At 42.9% G+C, this 23,620-nt stretch overlaps 1 protein-coding gene across 3 annotated transcripts in view; it reads left to right on the forward strand.

Annotated features, from left to right (window-relative positions):
• The window catches only part of TMCC2 (transmembrane and coiled-coil domain family 2), a 98,329-nt gene that overhangs the window by 4,566 nt on the left and 70,143 nt on the right, over positions 1 to 23,620 (forward strand). For 2 of the 3 annotated variants that reach the window (XM_082228299.1, XM_082228303.1), the window contains exon 3: positions 21,178 to 21,696. The exons of the other annotated variant lie outside the window; for it this stretch is intronic. In XM_082228299.1, the coding sequence (XP_082084425.1) occupies positions 21,178 to 21,696 (519 nt within the window). The remainder of the gene's footprint in view (positions 1 to 21,177; positions 21,697 to 23,620) is intronic. 3 annotated transcript variants of the gene reach the window in all.

Below are 23,620 nucleotides of genomic sequence, written 5' to 3' on the forward strand. Positions count from 1 at the left end.
TATATGCTAATGCATGAAAAAATGTTCTCCCCCATTGATAACATAATGGTCAGTAATAATAATTAGCACTTAGCAATAATTGCACTTAGTATGTGTGGTGTTTTCCTTTTCCTTTCTTTTTTTTGCCATGCGTTGCAAAAATGAAGAAGCATCTGGGTTCTCCATTTTATAGTATGAAACAATAATGTAGTGAAGCAGGAAACACAGATGGCTGTAACTCATTGTCTTCAGAAGAACTGTGTTAGTTTACACAAGCTAAAAAGTAGAGCTGCATTACCAAAAGCGCAGCCGTTCACAACCCAGGCCCAATTTTTAACATCAGGGTAGCCAATCTATTAATGACTGAATATTGATTATATTTGATTTTGCAATTTTTCATAATTTCATGGTTTGAATGCCTGATGAAACTAAAAAGGGATGCTGTTTGCATTTTTATTGCATTTTTATTTCAAGCAAACATAAAGCAATAAACAAGCAATATATTTTACAATACAGAGCAGAGTAAGAAAAGCAAAGACATATGTAAATATAACAATAATAATAAATAATTATCTCCCTGGCTGAGACTGGGGTTATATGTCGTAACCCAAATACTCGAATACACTGGAAGAACGGGTTGGTTATATTCTGTTTTGTTTGTATAAGAGAAAGAACCATACTGTATTGTGAAAAATGCATCATGTGTGCTTTGTCCTCTGGCTACCTTAAATTTGTGTTACTCCTCACCCCCCAATAGGGTTAAGTGTCATACTTTACTATACAAAAAAGAAAGATTGCAGAAATTAAAAGTTTTCCAAAATGCAATACTGGTAGCAGAGGACCTACCAAGAATTGTGTGATGAGTTCCTGATTTGTAATATTTAAAAACATTTTAGAAAGGTAGCTATGGAGATAATGGGACCAGCTGAGCAGTAATGAGAACAATTTCAGCAAAACCTGTCACCCCCCAAATTGCCCCCAAATTTGGGGCAGTTCCACCACAGGTGTTGATAGGAGCCTATAATTCCACAGCCCTTCTAACACAGAGGGGACAAATCTCGCACACAAAAGAGAACTGTCTTGACATTTTGGAACTCTGTCTTTTGATATCAAGCAAGTGCCTTCACTGTATTTTCTTTGGTGCCTGCTGAAAACATTCTTGTTTAGACAACCCTACCCAGATGCTCACAAAGTTGCAAATTTTAATCTGTTTTATGATTTTAACTATTCGCATTTTTTAAAGTATTGTTCAAAAGTTGTTTTGTTTTGTTTTATCTTTTTGTATACTTTGTTGAGGTTTTGGTTTACAGTCAATTTTATGAAATAAATAAATTAAGTACCAGCCATGGACCAACTTCAAATACAGAAGAAGAAGAAGAAGAGTTTGGATTTGATATCCCGCCTTTCACTCCCCTTCAGGAGTCTCAAAGCGGCTAACATTCTCCTTTCCCTTCCTCCCCCACAACAAACACTCTGTGAGGTGAGTGGGGCTGAGAGACTTCAGAGAAGTATGACTGGCCCAAGGTCACCCAGCAGCTGCATGTGGAGGAGCGGAGACACGAACCCGGTTTCCCAGATTACGTGACTACCGCTCTTAACCACTACACCACACTGGCTTCCTAGTTTGCACAAAGACTTGAAGGTACCAGTAGCTTTGGACTAGTTTTTCCTCCAAATTTCATCATTGGTTACCATATCCTAATTCTGCTCTCACCAAGTTTATTGAGCCAGATTGCACTTAAATGAAGCCAGGGGCGTACTTTGGTATTTCACTTTTCAGTGGCGCCCTGTGTGAGGCCAAATTTCAGTGCTCCCCCCACCCCTTACCTTCTGTTTTGCTCAGTTCACTGCATCAGAGTTGCAACCCCGTGCAGTACACCGTAGGCTTGGCAGTGGAACTAGTAGTGCTGCCCTAAAACCTCCTGAGGAAGCTTCAAGCAAGATTTTGTATATAGTTGAAATGAATCCTTGAACCAAACCAAAAATAGACGTTATAAAGTAGCCAGTTATCACCAGTAGTCTCCTTTCTATAGCTTCAAGAGCAGACAAATGCAAAATGCCTTTTTATTTTATTTTTTTAAAAGGATATTTATTAAAGTTTCCAATTTTTTACAAACAAAAAGAAAAAACAAACATAAAAATATTAAAAACACATAAATTTCACAACTTATTTTCTTCTAACTTATTTCTCCGACCTCCTCATACCTCCCCTTCTTGTATCCCCAGTTTGAATTGTTTATACAGCAAATCCTTATCCCAACATCTTAAATTGTTGTAGCTTTAAATTCTTGCTTACAAAAAGAAAGTCATTTTGTCATAGTTACAGCTTGAAACCACTTAATTTCAATCCAACATCATTCAACATTCCTTAATTTTACAATATTTTTGTAGATAGTCCTTAAATTTTTTCCAATCTTCTTCTGCCGACTCTTCTCCCTGGTCACGGATTCTGCCAGTCATTTCTGCCAGTCCCATACAGTCAATCAGCTTCATCTGCCATTCTGCAAAATGCCTTTTTAACGCTTTATTCTCTCTTATGTTAATACAACTCTTATAATCGATACTTCACTAAGTATTAAGCACAGAACTTCTTCCAATAATCTAACACCTTGAGCGAATAGTTGGTATACTATCCCAGCACAGCACCAATCCTAGTAATTGGTTGATAAACCAGTTAGTAGGTAGGAATGTTACCATGGCAGGAGTTACAGTGCTTGGATTAGATGTTGTCTCTTTTTACATGTGTGATATGTGTATCCTAAAGATTTATCCCTGGACCTTTGTATGATTTTCCTCAAAATTACTCTCCTGGGCAGATATCATCATCATCATCATCAAATTTGTATATAAATTTGAAGTTTCCGAACTTGAGATATTGAAAAACTACTGCCCAGTTGTGAATGTTCCTTTCTTAGGCAGGGTAATAGAGAGGATGGTGAATGGCCAGCTGAATGTATATCTGTATGAAGCCAATCATCTGGACTCATTTCAATCTAGTTTGAGGCTTGAATTTGATACTGAAAGAGCCTTGGATGGCCTTATTGATTAACTTTATTGAGAGGCAGGAGGAATGCTACCCTGTTGATTCTCCTAGACCAGCTTGGTGACTTTTAATACCATTCACTACGGTATCCATCTGGAGGGGCTCAGTTGATTGGGACATTGGGCGGGGGGGGGAAGGGAGTTTCGGTGGTTTGACTCCTACCTTCAAGACTTCAACCAGAGGGTGCATTGTGAGACTTCTGCTCTGTCCCCCTATATCCCACAGGGTTCCGTCTTGTTGCCCATGTTATTTATCATCTATTTCAGGGGTTCTCAAAACCGCAGCCCATAGATCACCAGTGGTCCAAGAGCTTCACTCAGGTGGTCCATGTCTGTAGATTTGTGGTTGAAGATGGGAGGGAGCACATCCATTCCACTGAATATCCATATTGGTTTTTAATTAATTCAAACCGTAATACAGTATAAGAAATGAAAGAAGCAATACACTTAAAAACCATGCAGCATTTAGCATGGTGGATTATAAATGCTATCACAGGCAGAAAAATCATTAAGTGGTTATTCAGCAACTTTCAAGTGGTCTGGGGGGGGGGAGTTTGGGAACCACTTGGATCAGAATAGGTAACAGTGGGAAAGAATGGAAATAAGTCTGACACACAGCTGTTTAAGACTTTGTAACAGGGATGGAGAAACTATGCCTCTCCAGATGTTGTTCAGCTCCAATCAGCCAGAATAGCCAAAGGTCAATGATGATGGTGATTGTACTCCAGCAACATTTGGAGGGCCATAGGTTCCCCATCCCTGTTTTACAACTCACAGTGATGACAGTGAACAAGTAAGTCTGCATTCCGACTTTCTGCCGCAAGTTGTAGCTTGCATTTTGAGATGCGTGTGCTGCAGAAGTGGACAGGACTGACAAGTCTCCCTCCATGCAGCCAGCTCCAGGGGGTGGCAGGATGAGGCATTTGCCAAAACCTCATGACCAACAAAGCACTTAAAATCCACATGTCAGCATTCAAGAGGTACATAGGTCTGCTTTCAGCGTATTAAACTTTGCACTGGAAAGCAGAAGCATGGGACTATTCATGCATCAATTTTCTCCAAAAGTGGAATCCCATGAAGACTCATTCATACAACTCCTTTTGTTAAAATCTGCCCGGGTGCCCTTTTAACTGACATTTTGGGAACTGAACCTGGACCTTCATTCATAGACCTCTCTATTTCAGCATTGTATCAATAGCCCCACATTCACCTCCTTGGCTAAAGCTGGGTTTGATCTGTTAATTTAATAACAAAGGTGCTGTTGTAAAAATACGCACCCTCTTTGTTGCAGAACATTCAGACTTTAATGTTCTGCTGGATCCTTAGCAGGAAAGAATCTGTTCTCCTGTGACTGGGAAGGAGAGAGTGCAGGGTTGCGCACATACCTTTATCCAAATAAAAGTTCAAATCATCTGGTGATGAGCAAGCCTTTTAGAGCAGAAGTAGACTAGGAAAAAGTCCTGGCAAGACACAACAGCAGATGGATGACCTAATTCTGCTGAAGACTGGATGGGCAGCAGTTATAAGCTCAGCAACAGGATGCCTGCATTCATAATAAATTCAGTATCATAAATAAATGCACACCCCTTCACTTTACTAAAGGGAGAATTGAAAGTCCTATGGAGAATTGGTTTCTAACTGCTGGCCAAGCTTTTACTGATCTGCTATCAATATGATTTTTTGGCAACCTCCCAGATGTAGTGACATATCCCAATTTTTCCCAGTAGCATCTTCCAGAGATTAAAAACACATTGCTAATAGCAGGCCACAAGTTCATTTGGGATTTCTGCAACTAAAAATATGCACCTTGCAGAATCATTAGAGTGAAGAGCTGGGCATGAAGCACTGAGTAATTTCACAAAGTGAACCTTTGTTGCCAGCTTGAGGCAAGGTGCTTCTAGAAAGCAAACAAATATTCCCATTTTTACATGCCTGCTAATTTTGCTAGGGGCGGGGATAGTTTAAAGAAAAGATGGAGAACCGTTTTCCTATGAAGGTCCATTAACTCATTGGAAAAGGCAACCAGGAGTTGGAACTGCAGGTGGGCACACATCTGATGGAGAGTGGAGTGGCAGCCAAAAGTAGTAGAAGTGCACAATATTGCATCACTCTCTGTTATCCCTTGATCTTCCTCTGTGTCACCCCATCTCTCTCTGCTTCCCCACCCCCTTCCATTACTCTGAAGAGCTGGATGATGCTATGGGTTGCATGATGTTTGGTTGTGGGCTGCAGGCTCCCTACCACATTATGTCGACATAGCAGCCCCTGTGTCTCTGTAACCTTGTGTTTCCTTCTGTTATGGTCCTCCTTCCTCTTGGCTGCTGCCCAGTGGCAGTGGCCATCTTAATTTTCATATGAAGCTGCCTTATACCAGGCCAGACTATCCATCTATCCAGCCCACCACTGTCTCCTCTGGCCACCAGCATCATTCCCCCAGCATCTCACACCAGAGCCTTTCTTGCCACCTGCTATCTGATCTGCTTGAATAGGAAATGCCAGAGGTTGTACATGGGACCATCTGCAGTAGCAGCTGGCGGGGTGGCACAGGTTGGGACCCAATGCTCTCCTCACTTCCAATGGTCATAAATAGAGTTGTATTCCAGAAACATCTGGAGGGAGACTGATTCCCTACCTCTGCCTTATGCAGTCACTGCCCAAACTCTAGCACACCAACCATCACTGTATTTTTTCTTTATAAAGATTTAGTGCAGTCCTCTGAGTGAAAACTTAGTAAATGACAGCCTTGGGTCTCATTTTTCTTTTCCTTGTGTTTACAGGCATTCTGTCTTTGTAATAAATGAAGACCTGAATGTTTTAAGCTAGCAGATTTTTGTGTGTGTGTGTGTTTTGGGTGTATTCTTTTGCACATTTTGCTGAGTGTAACTGAATATAATTTAGTCCTTGGTGAAGTGCAAGTCAGGCTCCGTCCAAGCCCAGAGTGAGAACAGTGTTGCTTTCTTTACCTAAGCGTGACTGTGTATAGGTCCTGTTCTTTTACATAACTATGAATGTTTTGCATTGTAAGGTGCTGTCATAATTCTTTGCAAGCTGAGCGCTTAAACTTTGTGCTGGGAAAATCTCCCCTGCAGTTAAATCATGGGCTCAGACAACACTCCAGCTTAGTAGCAGTATAGCTGTTCATCCTGTTTCCTGACACTGTTGAGGTGGGAACTGAGAGCCACGTTAGACAGGATGCTAAATGCACCATTAGCAAGTCCCATTGGTACCAATGGAAGCTTTTTTCTGGGCCTAATAGAAGCATTGGCGAGCGGGGGTGGGATTTTTGTTGGGATGAGGTGAAGCAGGATGTCATGCTGCAGGAAATACTAGGTGCTAGGGTGCCAATTGCAGGAGATACAAACCTTCCCCAAAGGACTCACCAATGAGGGCAGGGTTGCAGATGCAGTATGTTTCATACACATTAAGCTCAAACACAGAGAATTAGTCTAGGTTCAAACATGACAGAATCATGCAAGAGTCCAATGTCAACATCACAGGAAGTTCAAGCAAGGTTCAACACTGCATAGTAGAAAGACTAGAATCAGGAACTAGGAGCCAAAGAACAAGGATCCACAAATGTGTTGCTGCTCCTTAACCTGGAGCCAAAGCTTTTTAACATAATTACATATATAAGTATTTTGTTTTGCACCCCACAAGAAGTCCAACTTGGAAACAAAAGTAGCAAGTTTCTAGTCTTCTTGTTGCAGCAATAAACATTGGTAAAAACTAAAATGCTGAAGGGCTTGCAGTGGACTAAAAGGGAACTCAATGTATCATTATACATTTTCAGTTTCCACAAAGATTTTGCAGAAGCTGACTTAACCTTTTTCACATTTGAGTGGTTTGATTTTGAAATAGAATGTTGCAGAAATGCGGTCTTTTCACCATCTGCAATTTGGCATCTGCCATGTTGGTTAAAATAATGTGCAGGTTAGGTTACTTATCAGCAGTCCATCAACTTGCAAATATATTGTGAATTTGTCACAAATGTGCGAACAAATTTCCTAACCTTGCTTTGTGAAAATAGGTGATCTCCTTTCCCTGCTCCACTGTGCGCTTCAAAACCTGAAGGGATAGCAAAGGAAAATCACCCCCAGAATGGTACTTGGATAGCTCTAAATTAAAATGCAGTATTGAATACCTATAGTTAACTGTGTTCAGCTCAGTTTTAAAACTATTTACTGTCTTTGTCTCTGGCACCATTCTGGAGAGACTGTTTCAGGGTTCGACGTCTCTGAAGATTAGAAGCCTACTTCTGTCAGGAGACATTAACGTCTCGCCTTGTGGGATAGCTGGAGTGGGTGGATGTGACATTTGCCCTTTTTTACCCGTGAAGATTAGTATGTCCAGTGTCAGAGCTCTTGCATAGTATGCTTGAAATGTGTGTCCTGCGGGAGAATAAGCTATTGCCTTTCAGTCTTAGAAGGTCATTGTCAAGGTGAGCCAAGTCCCCTACGGGTTACCTGAATATATTTGCTGTCAGGCAAGCATGAACAGTACCAGCTTGGGCTCTGGAATGACATGATTAGTGACCGCCCTGTAAAATCATTTATCAGCCACTGTCTGGTTTGCTACTGTGCGTTTCAGTCCTTTCCTTGCATGCTCAAACATTTGGTGCATGGAGTGTTGTGCTCTATAACTTATGCTAAATGTTAACTTTATCATTATGCCGCCCTTATGATAACACAGTGTTTGTAAGTGGACCCTTTGCAACACTTCATGCTTGCTGGCAAGTCTTTCTTCTTGCCTCCTGCACTTGTTGTGGTGCTCACACAGAATTGTGCCATAATCACAATTATGATACTGTGTTGTACCGGATGCTAGTTTGATGGTCTTTTATATTCATGTTATGGTTTAATATTTTACTACACCCTGCCGTGGGGTCACTTACGTGAGATCACATGGGCAAAAATTACATTTCATAAATAATCCTTAAACAATACTTTGCTAGACCTGTATGTGGGTTTTCGAGACATGTAAATGTTCAGTGATGTTTAATAACCTTTCAGGGGGAATAGCACATGGATCTTGAAGAACCAGTTTTTCCAAGTGGATTTGTGTGAGTTAAGCAAGTAAATTAATTAGATATAAAGGTCACAATTCCTCAGGACTTCAGATGGCAGATGTGTGCAGTTTCTTTCATTTTTGTTTGAGGTGACATTTAAGGAGGATAAAGGAAGGCATGCATGCGAGCGCAGACACACGCACCATTTCAGGTCACATTTGATTTTGCTTCAAGAACTGTGGCCAACCTCATACTGGTTATAAACTGTTCAGTTGGCCTGAAGTCTGGCTTAAAGAAAGAGAATCACTGCAGGGAGAGCAAGCAGGGGCCCTGAAGTTCCCCATCTACAGTGAGCACATGGAGGGCCGACTGAGCAAGCACACAGGTCATTTGTTCACAGTCTACCCCACTATGGTGAAATGTATTGCATTACTGTTTAGATTGTAGTGTTTGTTGCATCTAGGCATATAAATTAGCATATGGAAATTTTATTCAGATCTATGACCTCTTTTTTGATTATTCATTTCTTCTTCTTTTGGTGATGTGTAAGGGACGCAGGTGGCGCTGTGGGTTAAACCACAGAGCCTAGGACTTGCTGATCAGAAGGTCGGCGGTTCGAATTCCTGCGACGGGGTGAGCTCCTGTTGCTCGGTCCCTGCTCCTGCCAACCTAGCAGTTTGAAAGCACATCAAAGTGCAAGTAGATAAATAGGTACCGCTCTGGTGGGAAGGTAAACAATGTTTCCATGCGCTGCTCTGGTTCGCCAGAAGTGGCTTAGTCATGCTGGCCACATGAACCGGAAGCTGTACGCCGGCTCCCTCGGCCAATAAAGTGAGATGAGCGCCACAACCCCAGATGGTCAGGGGTCCCTTTACCATATTAAGTGTATCACACTGGTCCAAAGCAGGCACCAGTGTGTAGACTTCAAGCCAAATGGAGGAGTTAACCATGAGAAGCAATAACCGACAAGAGAACATACAAACTGGGATAGGCTTGCCATTCCTAGCTGGTGGTGCTACACATCCTTCTTCACATTGAATTACGTGGACAGTTGTTTTGTGTATGTGTGCTTTCATGGTTCTGCAGCTTGCAGCTATGGTGCGGTGCCTCTCTACCCTCTAAGAGGAGATTTGGGTGAGGTGTAGGGGGCGTGCAGTGGGAGGAGAAGGGGGGAGCCCTGTTGTGAAGGCTAGAGCCCTTTCCCTGGCGGAATGGGTTTGCTGAATAAGATAATATTCTCAGACTGCATTTGTAACACAGATGAATCTGTTCCCTCTTCTGCAGCATAACTTCACTTCAGCTTCTGTCTGTCTGTCCTGGATTTGAGCAACAGTCATTCTATGCCAGCCATCTGCCATTTGCAAAGCAAATGTTGGATGATTCCAATAATAATAATAACAACAACAACAACAACAACAACAACAACAACAATAATACTTCAACAGTGAGTGCCCAAATGACATCACCTGTGCACAAAAAGGAGGTATCAGTAGGTTCAGGGGGGGGGGAAACAAGGGAGTAACCCCCCCGTCCCAAAGCCCAATGAGAATTTATTGTGTTCAATAAAGGACAGCTTTGGGGTGAAAGATGGGTTATTAATTTAATAATAATAATATATATATATATATATATATATATATATATATATATATATATATCATTTTTTTTTCAACCAAGACACTCGTTTGTACAGGAACGGCAAAGTGCTTTCACCTTCAAGTCATGGGGGAGGGGCTTACTGAAACACAGTGATTTTTTCGAACTGAAGGTTGTATCTATGGCCGGAATCTTTCTTTTGATGTGGTAATTACCTGGAACAAACACCACCACCATCATCTTTATCATTATTTACCAATGTTGGTTTTATGTCATAAATACAGTATTTTGTTTGTCTGCCCCCCCAGTGGTAAAAATCAGTATTTACTAGGTTGGGTCAAATTCTGCCTTTTGAATTTTTCTGCTTTGCCATTATAATTATTTGCTGCTGTTACATGAGAGTGTACACACATAAACCATGAAATTGCTGCCATAAGATCACTTCACGGTGTCTTTACCATGTCAAAAGTTATCATGAGTTTTGGCCTCAGTACCTTGAGAACAAGCCCTGCAAGCTGTTCCAATAAAAACACATTTAAATATGTACCTTGAAGTCCATTTTACAATTATTATTTTTAATTAGGTCAGTTGTTTAGCCAGAACAATAGATGAGATTATCCAAAGGGATGGAAGGTTTAGGTGTCTGCCTCTACATATATGTAAAATATCTCTGTATATATGTGCAATATTCGGAAACAGACTCCTACGCTTTTGTCACTAGCTGTGTGCATTGGTAATTTGTCTAAGTTTTTCATTTGCATTGTTTGGAAAATGAGTCACGTTTCATGCTTTGAAGGCTGTTATTGACTCACTCAGGTTAAGATTGGCAAGTTAATACAACCATGATCGAATAGGATGCAGTTTTATTATATATCAAGGCTTGGGGTTAATTATATTAACACAAAAAGTGCTGTGCTAGATCAGGTCAAAAGCCTATCTAGTCCATCCCTCTGCTCTCACAGTGGCTAAACAGATCCCTCTGGGAGGCCCATAAGTAAGTTCCTTGTGCAATAGCACTCTTGCCACATGAGATTCAGAGGCATACTATCATTATCATGTCCTCCTTGTAATGTGTGGCATGTAATTATTGTTTTGAGGTTATGGGTGGCGGTTTTTATTTTATTTTAAATCATTGCTTTAATTAGGCTGCATACAACGAAGTCATTGCACTCGCAAAACAACTTTTGGATCATGCACTTGGACTTCCTCTTACTCTCCTCCCCACTACTCCTCTAAATCTGTTCCATTCATGCAGTGACTGTATTAGATTCAACCAATGGTATTGCGCTTTTGTATGTTCTGGTGAAGAGCAGGTCTTTTATTTATTTCTATACCTATTACGGTACATTTCTATTTCCATCTTTCCTTCAAGGAGCTTCAGGGTGACCATGCATGACTTTCTCCCTCCCCATTTTATCCTTACAACCACCCTGTAAATTAAATTATGCTGAGAGGCAATGACTGGCCCAAGGTCACCCAGTGAGTTTTTTGTGGTTGAGTGGGGATTTGAACACTGATCTCCCAGATCCTAGTCCAACACCTTAGCCACCACACCAGTGGAACCAATCAACAGGTTCTGGTGCTTCTCTGCTGATCTCCCAGACTCTCTAGGTTCAGAAGCAGTATGCTACTAAATATCAGTTGCTGGGAAATAACAGCAGGGGAGGCCTGCTGCCTTCGTGGTCTACTTATGAGCTTCCGAGTAATAATTAGTTGGCCACTTTGGGAAGCAGTAGGATGACCACTCATGCTTGTCAAACAAACAGACAAAAACAGAGAAAGGAAAAAAGAGGTCACAGATCTGCATACAATCCCCTATCCTAATTTATAAAAGGTAAAGGGACCCCTGACCATTAGGTCCAGTCACGGACAACTCTGGGGTTGGGGTGCTCATCTCGCTCTATAGGCCGAGGGAGCCGGTGTTTGTCCGCAGACAGCTTCCGGGTCATGTGGCCAGCATGACTAAGCCGCTTCTGGCGAACCAGAGTAGCACATGGAAACGCCATTTACCTTCCTGCCAGAGTGGTACCTATTTATTTACTTGCACTTTGACATGCTTTCGAACTGCTAGGTTGGCAGGAAGGTAAAGGGACCCCTGACCATTAGGTCCAGTCGTGACCGACTCTGGGGTTGCGCAAAAACAGAGAAAGGAAAGAAGAGGTCACAGATCTGCATACAATCCCCTATCCTAATTTATATGTATGTGCAAATGTGGAAAAAATGGCCATCGCTTAAACAGAAATACTATATATCTCAGGGTTGTGGGTTCGAGTCCCACGTTGGGCAAAAAGATTCTTGCACTGCAGGGGGTTGGACTAGATGGCCCTTGGGATCCTTTCCAACTCTACAGTTCTATGATTGGATATCTCACTATGGTAGAGAAGACTAAAGCCAGTGCCCTCTCCGTGCCTACTCAATTTTGCTGTCCATGTGTTGTCAGTGAGCAGCTTCAAGGCTCCTGCTCCTCTCTCTTTTTATGGAGGAAGATAACTGGACTTTGGGTGCATGTGAATCTGGCACTAGTTTTCCTGATTATTATGCTAGGACTTATGCCCTATTTTCTGACATCCCTTTCACACTGCAGTACCTGTTATGCTATGGAAGTGGGGTTTTTTTTGACTGACATGTTGCCCTATATTTTGTTCATACCAGTGGGCGTGGCTTGACACAGCAATGGATGTCATTGGGCAATGCTCCACACGTGCCTAATTTTAATTGTTTCCACATGAAAACAGCAGGAAATAGCTGTATGCTGGTATAGTGTTCCAAATTCCGTCACTTTACTACCGCAGTTTTCTAGGCTAAGGGGGCTGCACATAGATTTTTTCCTGGAATCAAATAGCATAGAAATGAAGGCTAAACATGCGCTATATTCCGTTAGTTTTTTGGGAGTGGCTTTTACATTGTGTGAAAGCTCAAATCTAATGTGGAAATTACCTGCTTGGGAAATGTCAGGGAAATGAAATAAATTGCTGCGTGAATGCAGCCTTGGACCAGACAGAGAACTGTTTCAAAAAGAAGACTATCCTCTGTGACGTAGGACACACAGCCTCCCTAGAAACATGATGTTAGGCTTGGTAGACATTTGGCCTGATTGTGCAGGGCTTTTCTTACTTTCTTTTGAGAAATCCATAGATCAGAATAATTTGCCAGCTTACATTTGCATGGTCTGGTTCTGTCAGTTGTCATCTGTCCATTTTCTCCCAAAAGGAAACACGGAGAGAGCGCAAGGCTTGGCGTGATGCTGTGAAAATAGCCTATTTTTCCTTCCTGGTCCCCAGCCTCTCTTTTTTTTTTTAAAAAAATGTTTTTTTAATGGTTATTTTTAAAATGTGGGAACCAGGCATTTTGGTTCCCATGAGCCTTTTTTTAAAGGGCAAATGAAGAATCTAAATCCATTCTGTACCATGATGCAGAAATCTGTGGGTTTTATAGTTCTTTTCTACCTTACGTGCGCTCCGTTTCCATAGAGACTCTATAAATAGAATAAACTTTAAATCATGATGGCCCAAAGCAGCAATTCAATACAGTAGGGTTTTTTCCCCTTTCTTTCTGGTAATCCTTTTCACAGGTGAAAATCGGTAAGACGTTCTGATTCTTAAAGTCAATTGGCTGATGAGGAAAGCTTGAGCCTCTTTGCCCTTCCCCTGTGCAACTTTAGTGGCTAGTAAATTATTCCTAACTTTTAATGAGAATAAAGGAGGCCTAATGATTTGGGTACTAGTGGGAGTTGAGTGACTTGAGGCTAGTTTGCAGAAAACTACACATTAAGTGTTCTTCACTTTTGATTAAACCGTGGGGTGCTGATGTGAGGCTTCCAGGAACCATGAGATCAAGTTGATGTTTGGGAAATGAATGTTTCTGCCCCTTCTCTGATACTTCAGTGGAACTCAAACTAGGGTTCAGGCACAGAGAATGCAAAAATACATGGAAGGTTCAAGGTTCTTGTGTTGGTATGCAAAGGGCTGAAAAAACGAGTCCAGGCTCTTAAGCACTTCCTGAGCCCTTATTTCCCAGCAGAATTCTTGAGATCATCCGGAGGAGTGCTGTTAGTTGTGCCGTGTGTTCCAGAAGCCCAGCTGGCCTCAAGTGACTATCAGGCATGTAGTGTCACTAGTTCCCTGCTGTGGAATACTCCTCCTGCAGACATTTGGCAGGCATTCTCACTTTTGGCTTTCAGGCATCTCTTGAAGACTTTTAAAAAAGCAGACAGGCCTATTCAGTTGTCTCTTGATTAGCCAGTCATTTAGTGATTGCCCTACTGATGTTTTGCTTTTGTTAACAAATAGATAAGGCCCCCCCCAAAAAAAATGTTCCAAGGAGGGAGAGGATCCTGAGAGAGGAAGTCCCTGGTTGGGACCGTGCAGAAAGGACTGACCCAGACTAAGTCTTTAACATATCTAGTTAGGAGGACGTAGCTGGTCATTAGAAAAGACCTCTGTCTGAGACCATGGAGAGCTACTGCCAGTCAGAATATGCATTACTAGGCAAGATGGACCAATAGTCTGATCTGCTATATGGTGGATAGCTTTGTGGCAAGATGAGTTTTGCATTCGTAGGCAAACCTGAACACAGGTGGGCTGAAGATCCTCTGTGGTCTGCTTTGGATTTACAGTGGTACCTCAGGTTACATATGCTTCAGGTTACATACGCTTCAGGTTACAGACTCCGCTAATGCAGAAATAGTGCTTCAGGTTAAGAACTTTGTTTCAGGATGAGAACAGAAATTGTGCAGCGGTGGCGCGGCGGAAGCAGGAGGCCCCATTAGCTAAAGTGGTGCTTCAGGTTAAGAACAGTTTCAGGTTAAGAATGGACCTCTGGAACAAATTAAGTACTTAACCCGAGGTACCACTGTATTAGATATTTGTTCCCTACTGCTTGCCCCATGTCGTGCCCGTGTTGTGACATGGAGCACACAAGCCTTGAAAAAGCAAGGTGACGTCCAGAGGAGCAATTTTCTTCAACAGTGCCTTGACATCTAAATCCACCCCCTTTTTGAAAGTTAGTAAAGGTAACGGGACCCCTGACCATTAAGTCCAGTTGCGGACGACTCTGGGGTTGCGGCGCTCAGCTCGCTTTACTGGCCGAGGGAGCCAGCATACAGCTTCTGGGTCATGTGGCCAGCATGACTAAGCCGCTTCTGTGAACCAGAGCTGTGCACAGAAATGCCGTTTACCTTCCTGCCCGAGTGATACCTATTTATCTACTTGCACTGTGATGTGCTTTTGAACTGCTAGGTTGGCAGGAGCAGGGACTGAGCAACGGGAGCTTACCCCATCTCGGGGATTCGAACCGCCAATGTTCTGATCAGCAAGCCCTAGGCTCTGTGGTTTAAAAGGCTTTGAAAGGGAAGGCCTCTGGCCTGGAGCCTGACATCTCTCCAAAAGTTTTTTTAACCAGCGCATAGGCTGCACTATGTGAGATCCTTGGAGGTGAATATGCTGCTCTTTTATTAGAATTGGGTTCAGTTGTTTCTGCTTCAGGGACTTCTGCCTTGGCTTCGTTCTGTTTGCTTTGATGGAATGTGATGGAAGCTTGCACTTCTCATGCCAAGATTCACCTGCATGGTGGCCCTGATCCCACAAGAAAGCCCTGCTCTCAGGTCAGCTGCTATTCTTTCACCAGCAGTGGACTTTTGAGTCTTCAGCTGTTTTCCCAATACAAAAGCATTAATTTAATTAGATGAGAGTGCTGATGCAGACTCCTTGTCAGTGGGTTGCTAGGATCACTTTTCTAAATGCTCTTCAAACTGCAGCTCCTGTAGGGTCACTGTTTGTCATGTTTTTCAAAAGAACTCAGCATTGTTGGGCTTGTTACATATTAATGATTTCATATAACCAAGCTCAGTCTGGTTTATTAATAATGAAAGAGCATTACAGGTTAATCTTTCTGCAAGAAAAATAAAACAAGATAAGAAGTAATGTATGGCCAAATACCATGTTCTCCTGGGAGAGCAGAATGTACAGAATGTCCTTGTTGTCATCCTTCAGAAGATCTGATCCCATAATTAGAGATGCATACAAATGAAATTAGAAAATCTCCCACATAGTTTATTCATGGAAAAAAAATCTTTAACTATGTTTGCATCCAGTAACATTAGCTAAGTCCTTTCTTTTATGACCATGGACAACATGTAACATGGATTGGAAATACCTTTTATTTTGTCACCTAGGGATCCTTGATCAATACATAGGAAAAACTTTTATCTACATTCCATGCATAACCAAACCATGCCCCATAAGCACCACAGACGAATGAATGGGTTCAAAGCAGCCCAGGTTCTGGGAGTTGCAGGCTGGGAGCAGGCTCCACCACACACTTCTCTTCCACAGATCCACTTATTTGCCAGGTGCATTAAACACACACAGATATGGGATGATGTGGTGGGAAATTTGTTCTCTGCTCCAAAAATAGCAACAAGCTCATTTGAAATGGCAACTGACACAAGTTGCCACCCAGCGGTCTTTCTGGGGGACAATCTGTTGTTTAATTGCTTTGATATGTTGCAAGATATGGCAGGATCAACACTTTTCTGCTCCTGACTTCCAACTTCCTTGGAAAGATTATGTGGCTCTTTCATTCCATCTTGAAGCAATGTCCCAAAAGGAAGTTTGTTCTGCTTATAAGCAAACTTTTATGCATATACATATATATGTATACCAGTGTTTTTCAACCTTTTTTGGGCAAAGGCACACTTGTTTCATGAAAAAAATCACGAGGCACACCACCACTGTGTGCGGAGAGGGAGATGTCAGAGCCCCGCTGCTCTCTATGGGGAATTGGATGAGAGCGGACCGCCTGTCTGCTCTCATCCGATCCCATCCGATCTGATCCCCACCCAGGACGGATGGAGAATAGGGTGGACACAGTCCGGCGCCCGCCTAGTGGGCGAAAATTTGACTTTTTTTTTTAAAAAAATCTTTCGAATTTTTCAATTTTTCCCACGGCACACCAGGCAACATCTCGCGGCACACTAGTGTGCCGCGGAACAGTGGTTGAAAAACACTGATGTATACATACATATATATATATGCTTTCGTAGATTTTCACGGGTACAGGAATGCAGGTTTTGGTGTCTTCGGGTGTCTTCCCGTGTAAGAGTCGGGGTGTCTGTGCGACGTTTCGACGAGGTCTCACTCGTCATCTTCAGGCTGGTGCTAGGCCATGAGAGGCATGGTATAACACAAAATGCCTGCATGGAGAGTGTGGCATAACACAAAATTAAGAAACAGCCACCATGTAACAAGAAGCCGAAAGCACCAGCCTGAAGATGACGAGTGAGACCTCGTCGAAACGTCGCACAGACACCCCGACTCTTACACGGGAAGACACCCGAAGACACCAAAACCTGCACATATATATATATGTATACATATATATATATATGCAGGTTTTGGTGTCTTCGGGTGTCTTCCCGTGTAAGAGTCGGGGTGTCTGTGCGACGTTTCGACGAGGTCTCACTCGTCATCTTCAGGCTGGTGCTTTCGGCTTCTTGTTACTGGAACAGAGCAGAATCTGGTGTTTGAGTTCCTATAAATACTGTTGAGGGGTGTGGTGTATAGCCTCCAACGTTCTGGGCAGAGAGGAAGTTCCTAGATTAGTGTGCCTCTTCTTCTTTTGTTCCTTAATTACTTGAGGGATATCTTGAGTGATTTCATGAGTGATATTCTGAATACCACTGGGTGGGTCATTAAGTGTAGATTAGTTGCTAAAGCTTTTGTGTCTTGACCTCTTGAGCTTGTGAAGAGTTTTTCTGAGAAGATGGCTGTGCTGCATTTAGTTGTGCTCTGGCTTGGCTTCGCGTATAGGGGCGAGCTGTGGTTTTGTGCCTTGTGCCAGCCAGATCTGTGTAGGGATTGCAGGGGGGTGCAGCATCCGGAGGTGCCACTATAGTTTGGCTACTGGATGGAGTCTGTAATATGTCTGTGGAGAGGGTCTGGGTTTGGGTCTGGTGTGGTTGATTGGAGACGGCGTTCTGTGTGCCTCTGGTTCTGGTGTCGGTTTTTGTGGGGAGGGCTAATTTCCAGATGTCTGGCAGGCGGGACGTGTCGTCACGCTTGTTCATGTTGTGAGGGTGTTTCTCTATCTCGATGGCTTCCATGATTATTCTCTTGTGGTGATGTTCCATGTTAAAGAGCAATTTGGAATCTGCAAAATTAATTTCGTGTCCTGTTTCTTTCATGTGTTGGAAAAGAGAGGAAGTTTTTTCTTCTTTTTTGACGGCATTCTTGTGTTCTGCGATACGTGCATTTATTCGTCTGTTTGTTTGTCCAATGTACGTGGCTGGGCAGACTTTGCAGGGTATTTCATAGACCCCTTGGTTTTCCAGCTGGATTTTGTCTTTTGGGTTTCTGAGGATATTGGCTATTTTTTGGTTGGTGCAGAAGGCTGTTTTGATATTGTGTTTATGGAGGATTTTGCTGATTTTGTCTGTAGAGCCCTTGATATAAGGAAGGAGGGCCATGCCATTGTTTTCTTCTGTGTCTTGGTTTTTGGGGGGTGTTTCTTTTTGGATTAGCTTCGTAACCCTGTTTTTCTGGTATCCATTGGCGATTAACACATTTGAGAGATTCTGTAACTCAGTTGTCAAGTGGTCTTTGTCAGCTGAGTTACAGAATCTCTCAAATGTGTTAATCGCCAATGGATACCAGAAAAACAGGGTTACGAAGCTAATCCAAAAAGAAACACCCCCCAAAAACCAAGACACAGAAGAAAACAATGGCATGGCCCTCCTTCCTTATATCAAGGGCACTACAGACAAAATCAGCAAAATCCTCCATAAACACAATATCAAAACAGCCTTCTGCACCAACCAAAAAATAGCCAATATCCTCAGAAACCCAAAAGACAAAATCCAGCTGGAAAACCAAGGGGTCTATGAAATACCCTGCAAAGTCTGCCCAGCCACGTACATTGGACAAACAAACAGACGAATAAATGCACGTATCGCAGAACACAAGAATGCCGTCAAAAAAGAAGAAAAAACTTCCTCTCTTTTCCAACACATGAAAGAAAAAGGACACGAAATTAATTTTGCAGATTCCAAATTGCTCCTTAACATGGAACATCACCACAAGAGAATAATCATGGAAGCCATCGAGATAGAGAAACACCCTCACAACATGAACAAGCGTGACGACACGTCCCGCCTGCCAGACATCTGGAAATTAGCCCTCCCCACAAAAACCGACACCAGAACCAGAGGCACACAGAACGCCGTCTCCAATCAACCACACCAGACCCAAACCCAGACCCTCTCCACAGACATATTACAGACTCCATCCAGTAGCCAAACTATAGTGGCACCTCCGGATGCTGCACCCCCCTGCAATCCCTACACAGATCTGGCTGGCACAAGGCACAAAACCACAGCTCGCCCCTATACGCGAAGCCAAGCCAGAGCACAACTAAATGCAGCACAGCCATCTTCTCAGAAAAACTCTTCACAAGCTCAAGAGGTCAAGACACAAAAGCTTTAGCAACTAATCTACACTTAATGACCCACCCAGTGGTATTCAGAATATCACTCATGAAATCACTCAAGATATCCCTCAAGTAATTAAGGAACAAAAGAAGAAGAGGCACACTAATCTAGGAACTTCCTCTCTGCCCAGAACGTTGGAGGCTATACACCACACCCCTCAACAGTATTTATAGGAACTCAAACACCAGATTCTGCTCTGTTCCAGTAACAAGAAGCCGAAAGCACCAGCCTGAAGATGACGAGTGAGACCTCGTCGAAACGTCGCACAGACACCCCGACTCTTACATGGGAAGACACCCGAAGACACCAAAACCTGCATTCCTGTACCCGTGAAAATCTACGAAAGCAAATATATATATATATATATATATATATATATACACATACACACACACACACACACACACACACATATACACATATACATATACACACACACACACATTTTTGCTACATAGGTGATAAATGCCGTGGACTTTTGTAGCCTATATTTTAATACAGTAATAGCCAAATCTGATTCTCCCATCAGCCTCAGCCAGCAAGGCCGATGGTCAGGGATGATGGGAACTGCAGTCCAACAACATCTGCAGGACACCACATTGGCTATCCAGGGTGTAAGACCAGCATTTTGTCCCTTGTTCTGGCATTTTTTCCTGCCTCATATTACTTCGATTGTGGAGGAAACCAGAGTGGGCCACAACCAAGACTTTTAGCTACTAAAGCTGCATAAACTCTGAAGAAAGGAAAATCTCCTATTCAGTTTTCAATGATGATTTAATGAAGGAAGCTATGGTTTGCTTTTGCACTTATACATGAAATTTGGTTACATTGCCTGTAGCTTCTGTAAGATGCATCTGGTTAGGCTTGACTTGAGTAACTGTAACCATAGCTTGCCTTGTAGTTTGGCAAAAGCAGCAGAGCATCCAGCTCTCTTCTAGACTTTCTTCTCTGTCTCCCTCAGTCTAGTGAAGCTGTGACTTTGGCAAAAGCTTGTGCCAACTCATGGGACTCCTTAAAGCAGAGTTTGCAGGACAAATGGGCAGGAGTTAATATCTATAGCTGGCAGGTTCAGTTGGGAGGGAGTATATCTTGTTAAAGCATATTTAAAAGGCCAGGAAGAAAAGCACCTGCTATGGAGAATGCTTTTGCAAATTGAAGAGTTGTCAGCAAAAAGTGTGGAAATGACCATAGGACACCTGCCACACCAGTCACAGTTAGGGTGCAGATCAGGGGCAAAGAACCTGTGGCCCTCCAGATGATGCTGTACTCCCATTAGCCCCTGCTAGCATGGCCAGTGTTTGGGGATAGTGGGAGTTGTAGCCCAGCAACAGTTAGAGGGCCACAAAACTTCCCCACCTCTGCTGCAGATCTTAATGCAATATAGTGATCTCCTTTAAAACATCCAGCTGTAACAATGGATAGGGCATACTATGCCAGGCTTTGATGGTTGCATAGGAATGGTGAATAATCCTGATGTTTAGCACCCTTCCCACCCCTTAAGAAATATGTCTCGGGGGGGGGGGGAGCGCACACGACATTATCACAATTGTCACTGTGCTATTAAATGGCATCAATGTGATCTCTCAGCCTTCCAGTCGCTTGGTATTGTACAATCATCGTAATCATTACCCCACATTGCTCACATCCATTGCCTCCTGCCCTGGCAAAAGTGCTCTGACAATGGTTCTTGCTGGATGCTAGCTGACGTAGGATCTTTTGGGAGGCCTGGGGGAGCAGTAAGTGTGCATAAGTGTGTACTGGTGGTGAATTGTGATAGTTCAACAAATGGTGGTGGTGGTGGAACCCTAGGGGTTAATCAATGCTGAGAGTGCTGGATCCCTAGGTTCATGGTCATGAAATGCAAAATATTGTACTCCAGATTGTTATGTGTGGGTGAGCCTGGACTTCAAAAACGCTAAACCAGTTCGTAACAACAGAAGATGCAGCTGCAGGATTGTGGCAATATTGCGAGCTAATTTTTCCATCTGTGTTCTGTGCCGTCTGTGTTCTGTAAGAGAAGCTCTGTGTAGCCCCTGTGCTTCCAATGCTTTTGTCTCTCTTCTCCATGCAGAAGATACAACAGCTGTCTGAGGGATCTATGTTTGGCCATGGCCTTAAGCATCTTTTCCATAGCCGCAGACGGTCCCGGGAACGGGAGCACCATAACTCCCAGGAGTCATCACAGCAGCAGCAGCACCAGCACCATGGCATGTCTGACCACGACTCCCCAGACGAAAAAGAACGTTCCCCTGAGATGCACCGTGTCTCCTATGCCATGTCTCTCCACGATCTTCCGGCTCGGCCCACTGCCTTCAACAGGGTGTTGCAGCAGATCCGCTCCCGTCCTTCCATCAAGAGGGGGACTAGCTTGCACAGCGGCAGTCGGCGAGCCAAGAGTGGCTCCCTGGAACCCCAGAAAATCAGCCCACACCTTGTCCGCAAGGCCCCCCAAGATAGCAGCCTGACAGCAATACTGCACCAACACCAAGGCCGGCCAAGATCTTCATCCACCACTGACACTGCTCTCCTTATGGCCGAGGGTGGGACCGTATACCTCCTGGCGGAAGAGTCTGACTGCCTCGCTGACAAGGTAAGACTGAAGGTCCAGAAGTATGAGGTGTCCAGTAACTGGGAAACCCATTTCACTTCATAGTATTCTATGTTCCTGTTGCCCGCCTCTTTGATAGGGAATTCAAGGCCCTGGAATCCAATGAGTTTCAACATCTGTCTTTATCTAACAAGGTAAAGAAACTTGCCAGGGTTGCTTGGTGCCACCTGTGGGGTTTGTGAGAAGCACATAGGAATGGGTGAATCTGTCAATTTCAGGTTCTTTGGGTTTTTATTTTTCTAATTTTTAGTTCACACTTCCACATCAGTTTGTGATTTTTTTTTTTGTCTTCATGAAAATTCAGCAGCATTTTAGTGTGAATTTCTCCAAACATACACATTTTTGTGTGTGCAGTTTGGCCTAATATACCCATTTTTGCTGGGCCATTTTACCTCATAGAATGCATTTTGTTTATGTTTCTTGGCTGGAGGGCTGCATGACATACTTTGGAGAACTGCAAATTTTGATGGATGGCAGTGTTTTGGTTTTCATGTTGTTTCAGCAAGTGCAAATTACATAGGTCCAGCTTTAAATGAAAACTAAATAAAATTTATCACCAGAAGCACCCCCATGCTAAAGAGAGATGCAGCATCCATCAGATGCACCTAAAACAAATCGGGTGGAATTCATATCAAAAGGCTAAACCTTAGTTAGCTGAGCTTGGCCAGCATTGCTACAAATTAGCCTTCTGAAATTATTATGGTATTGCCAATTATCTCCATATGTCTGCTTGCCTGTCCTTTCATTAACAGAGTGTGAAAAGTTCTGTCATTCCCTAGATTAGGGTGGGCAGAGTTCAGGGTTGTAGGATGAGCTTTGTTTTTTAGCCAAACCCCACAATTTACTAGTCAGAACCAGCTGCAAAAGACATAGTTGGAATTCTATGCCTCTGAGCGCCTCCTGAGACTAGGAATTTATTTTTGGTACCAGATCTGAATTGAGCTCACAGTCCTTTAGGGCAAAATCCACTTTTGCTTATTAGCAGTTTTCATTGCAGCCGCCCAATTTAGGTAGGAAAAGATTTGTTGTTAAACAGTTGGGAATCATAAATGTTTTTTCTCAATCTACTACAAATCACCTAGAAAACTACCAGTAGATCCCAATCTACCTTCTGCCTGTGCCTACTGTAGATTATCTAAAAAAGACTGGATTCTAGTCTGCATAGCACTTCAGACCTCTCCCTGCAAAATTCACATTTATTGTGACCACAGAATTTTAGATTTCTATGTTGATTATTCAGTATTCCACTAAGACAGGGATGGGGACCATTTGGCCCTCTAGATGTTGTTGCATTCCATCTCCCATCAGCCCCAGTTGGCATGGTCAATGATCAGGGATGATGGGAGTTGTAGTCCAACAACAGTTGCAGACCCAAGTTTGAGAAACATTGAATTCTAGAGGGCCACAGATTCTCCATCCTGGCACCAAGGCTGCTATGACAGTGAGTCCCTGAATGCTGAGTCTTACCTTCATTAAATGACAAAAGAACAGCTGAGAACGGTGAACAGTTGACTTGAATTCTGAGTCTAGGCTGTTGCCCTATATCTAGACTGCACCATTCAATGCTAATTCCTTGCACATAAAAAATTAGCATGTTAGGGAGAAGGGTAAACTAGAATCCTCCATGATACCTAGCTTTCTATGTGGAGGGCATTTAATGCATGGACATTCATTTATGTGAGTCTGTTTCTGTATTTCCACATAGATTGGGCTGGCTGTTATCAGGAAGGATGTAGCGATCACAGATTGCCCACTCTTGTAGCACATTGTGACTATGCTGTTAATGTCAGACATCAGGGCAACTGCTTAATCTATGGGTGTGGACTTGCAGGCCTACAAAGGCAACATTGCATGTCCTACATTGTTTCCTACTTGCTGGTTTTCATGTTGTCTATTTTTAGCATTA

The sequence above is a fragment of the Podarcis vaucheri genome (assembly GCF_965113315.1).
Source record: "Podarcis vaucheri genome assembly, chromosome: 6".
NCBI classification, from domain to species: Eukaryota; Metazoa; Chordata; class Lepidosauria; order Squamata; family Lacertidae; genus Podarcis; species Podarcis vaucheri.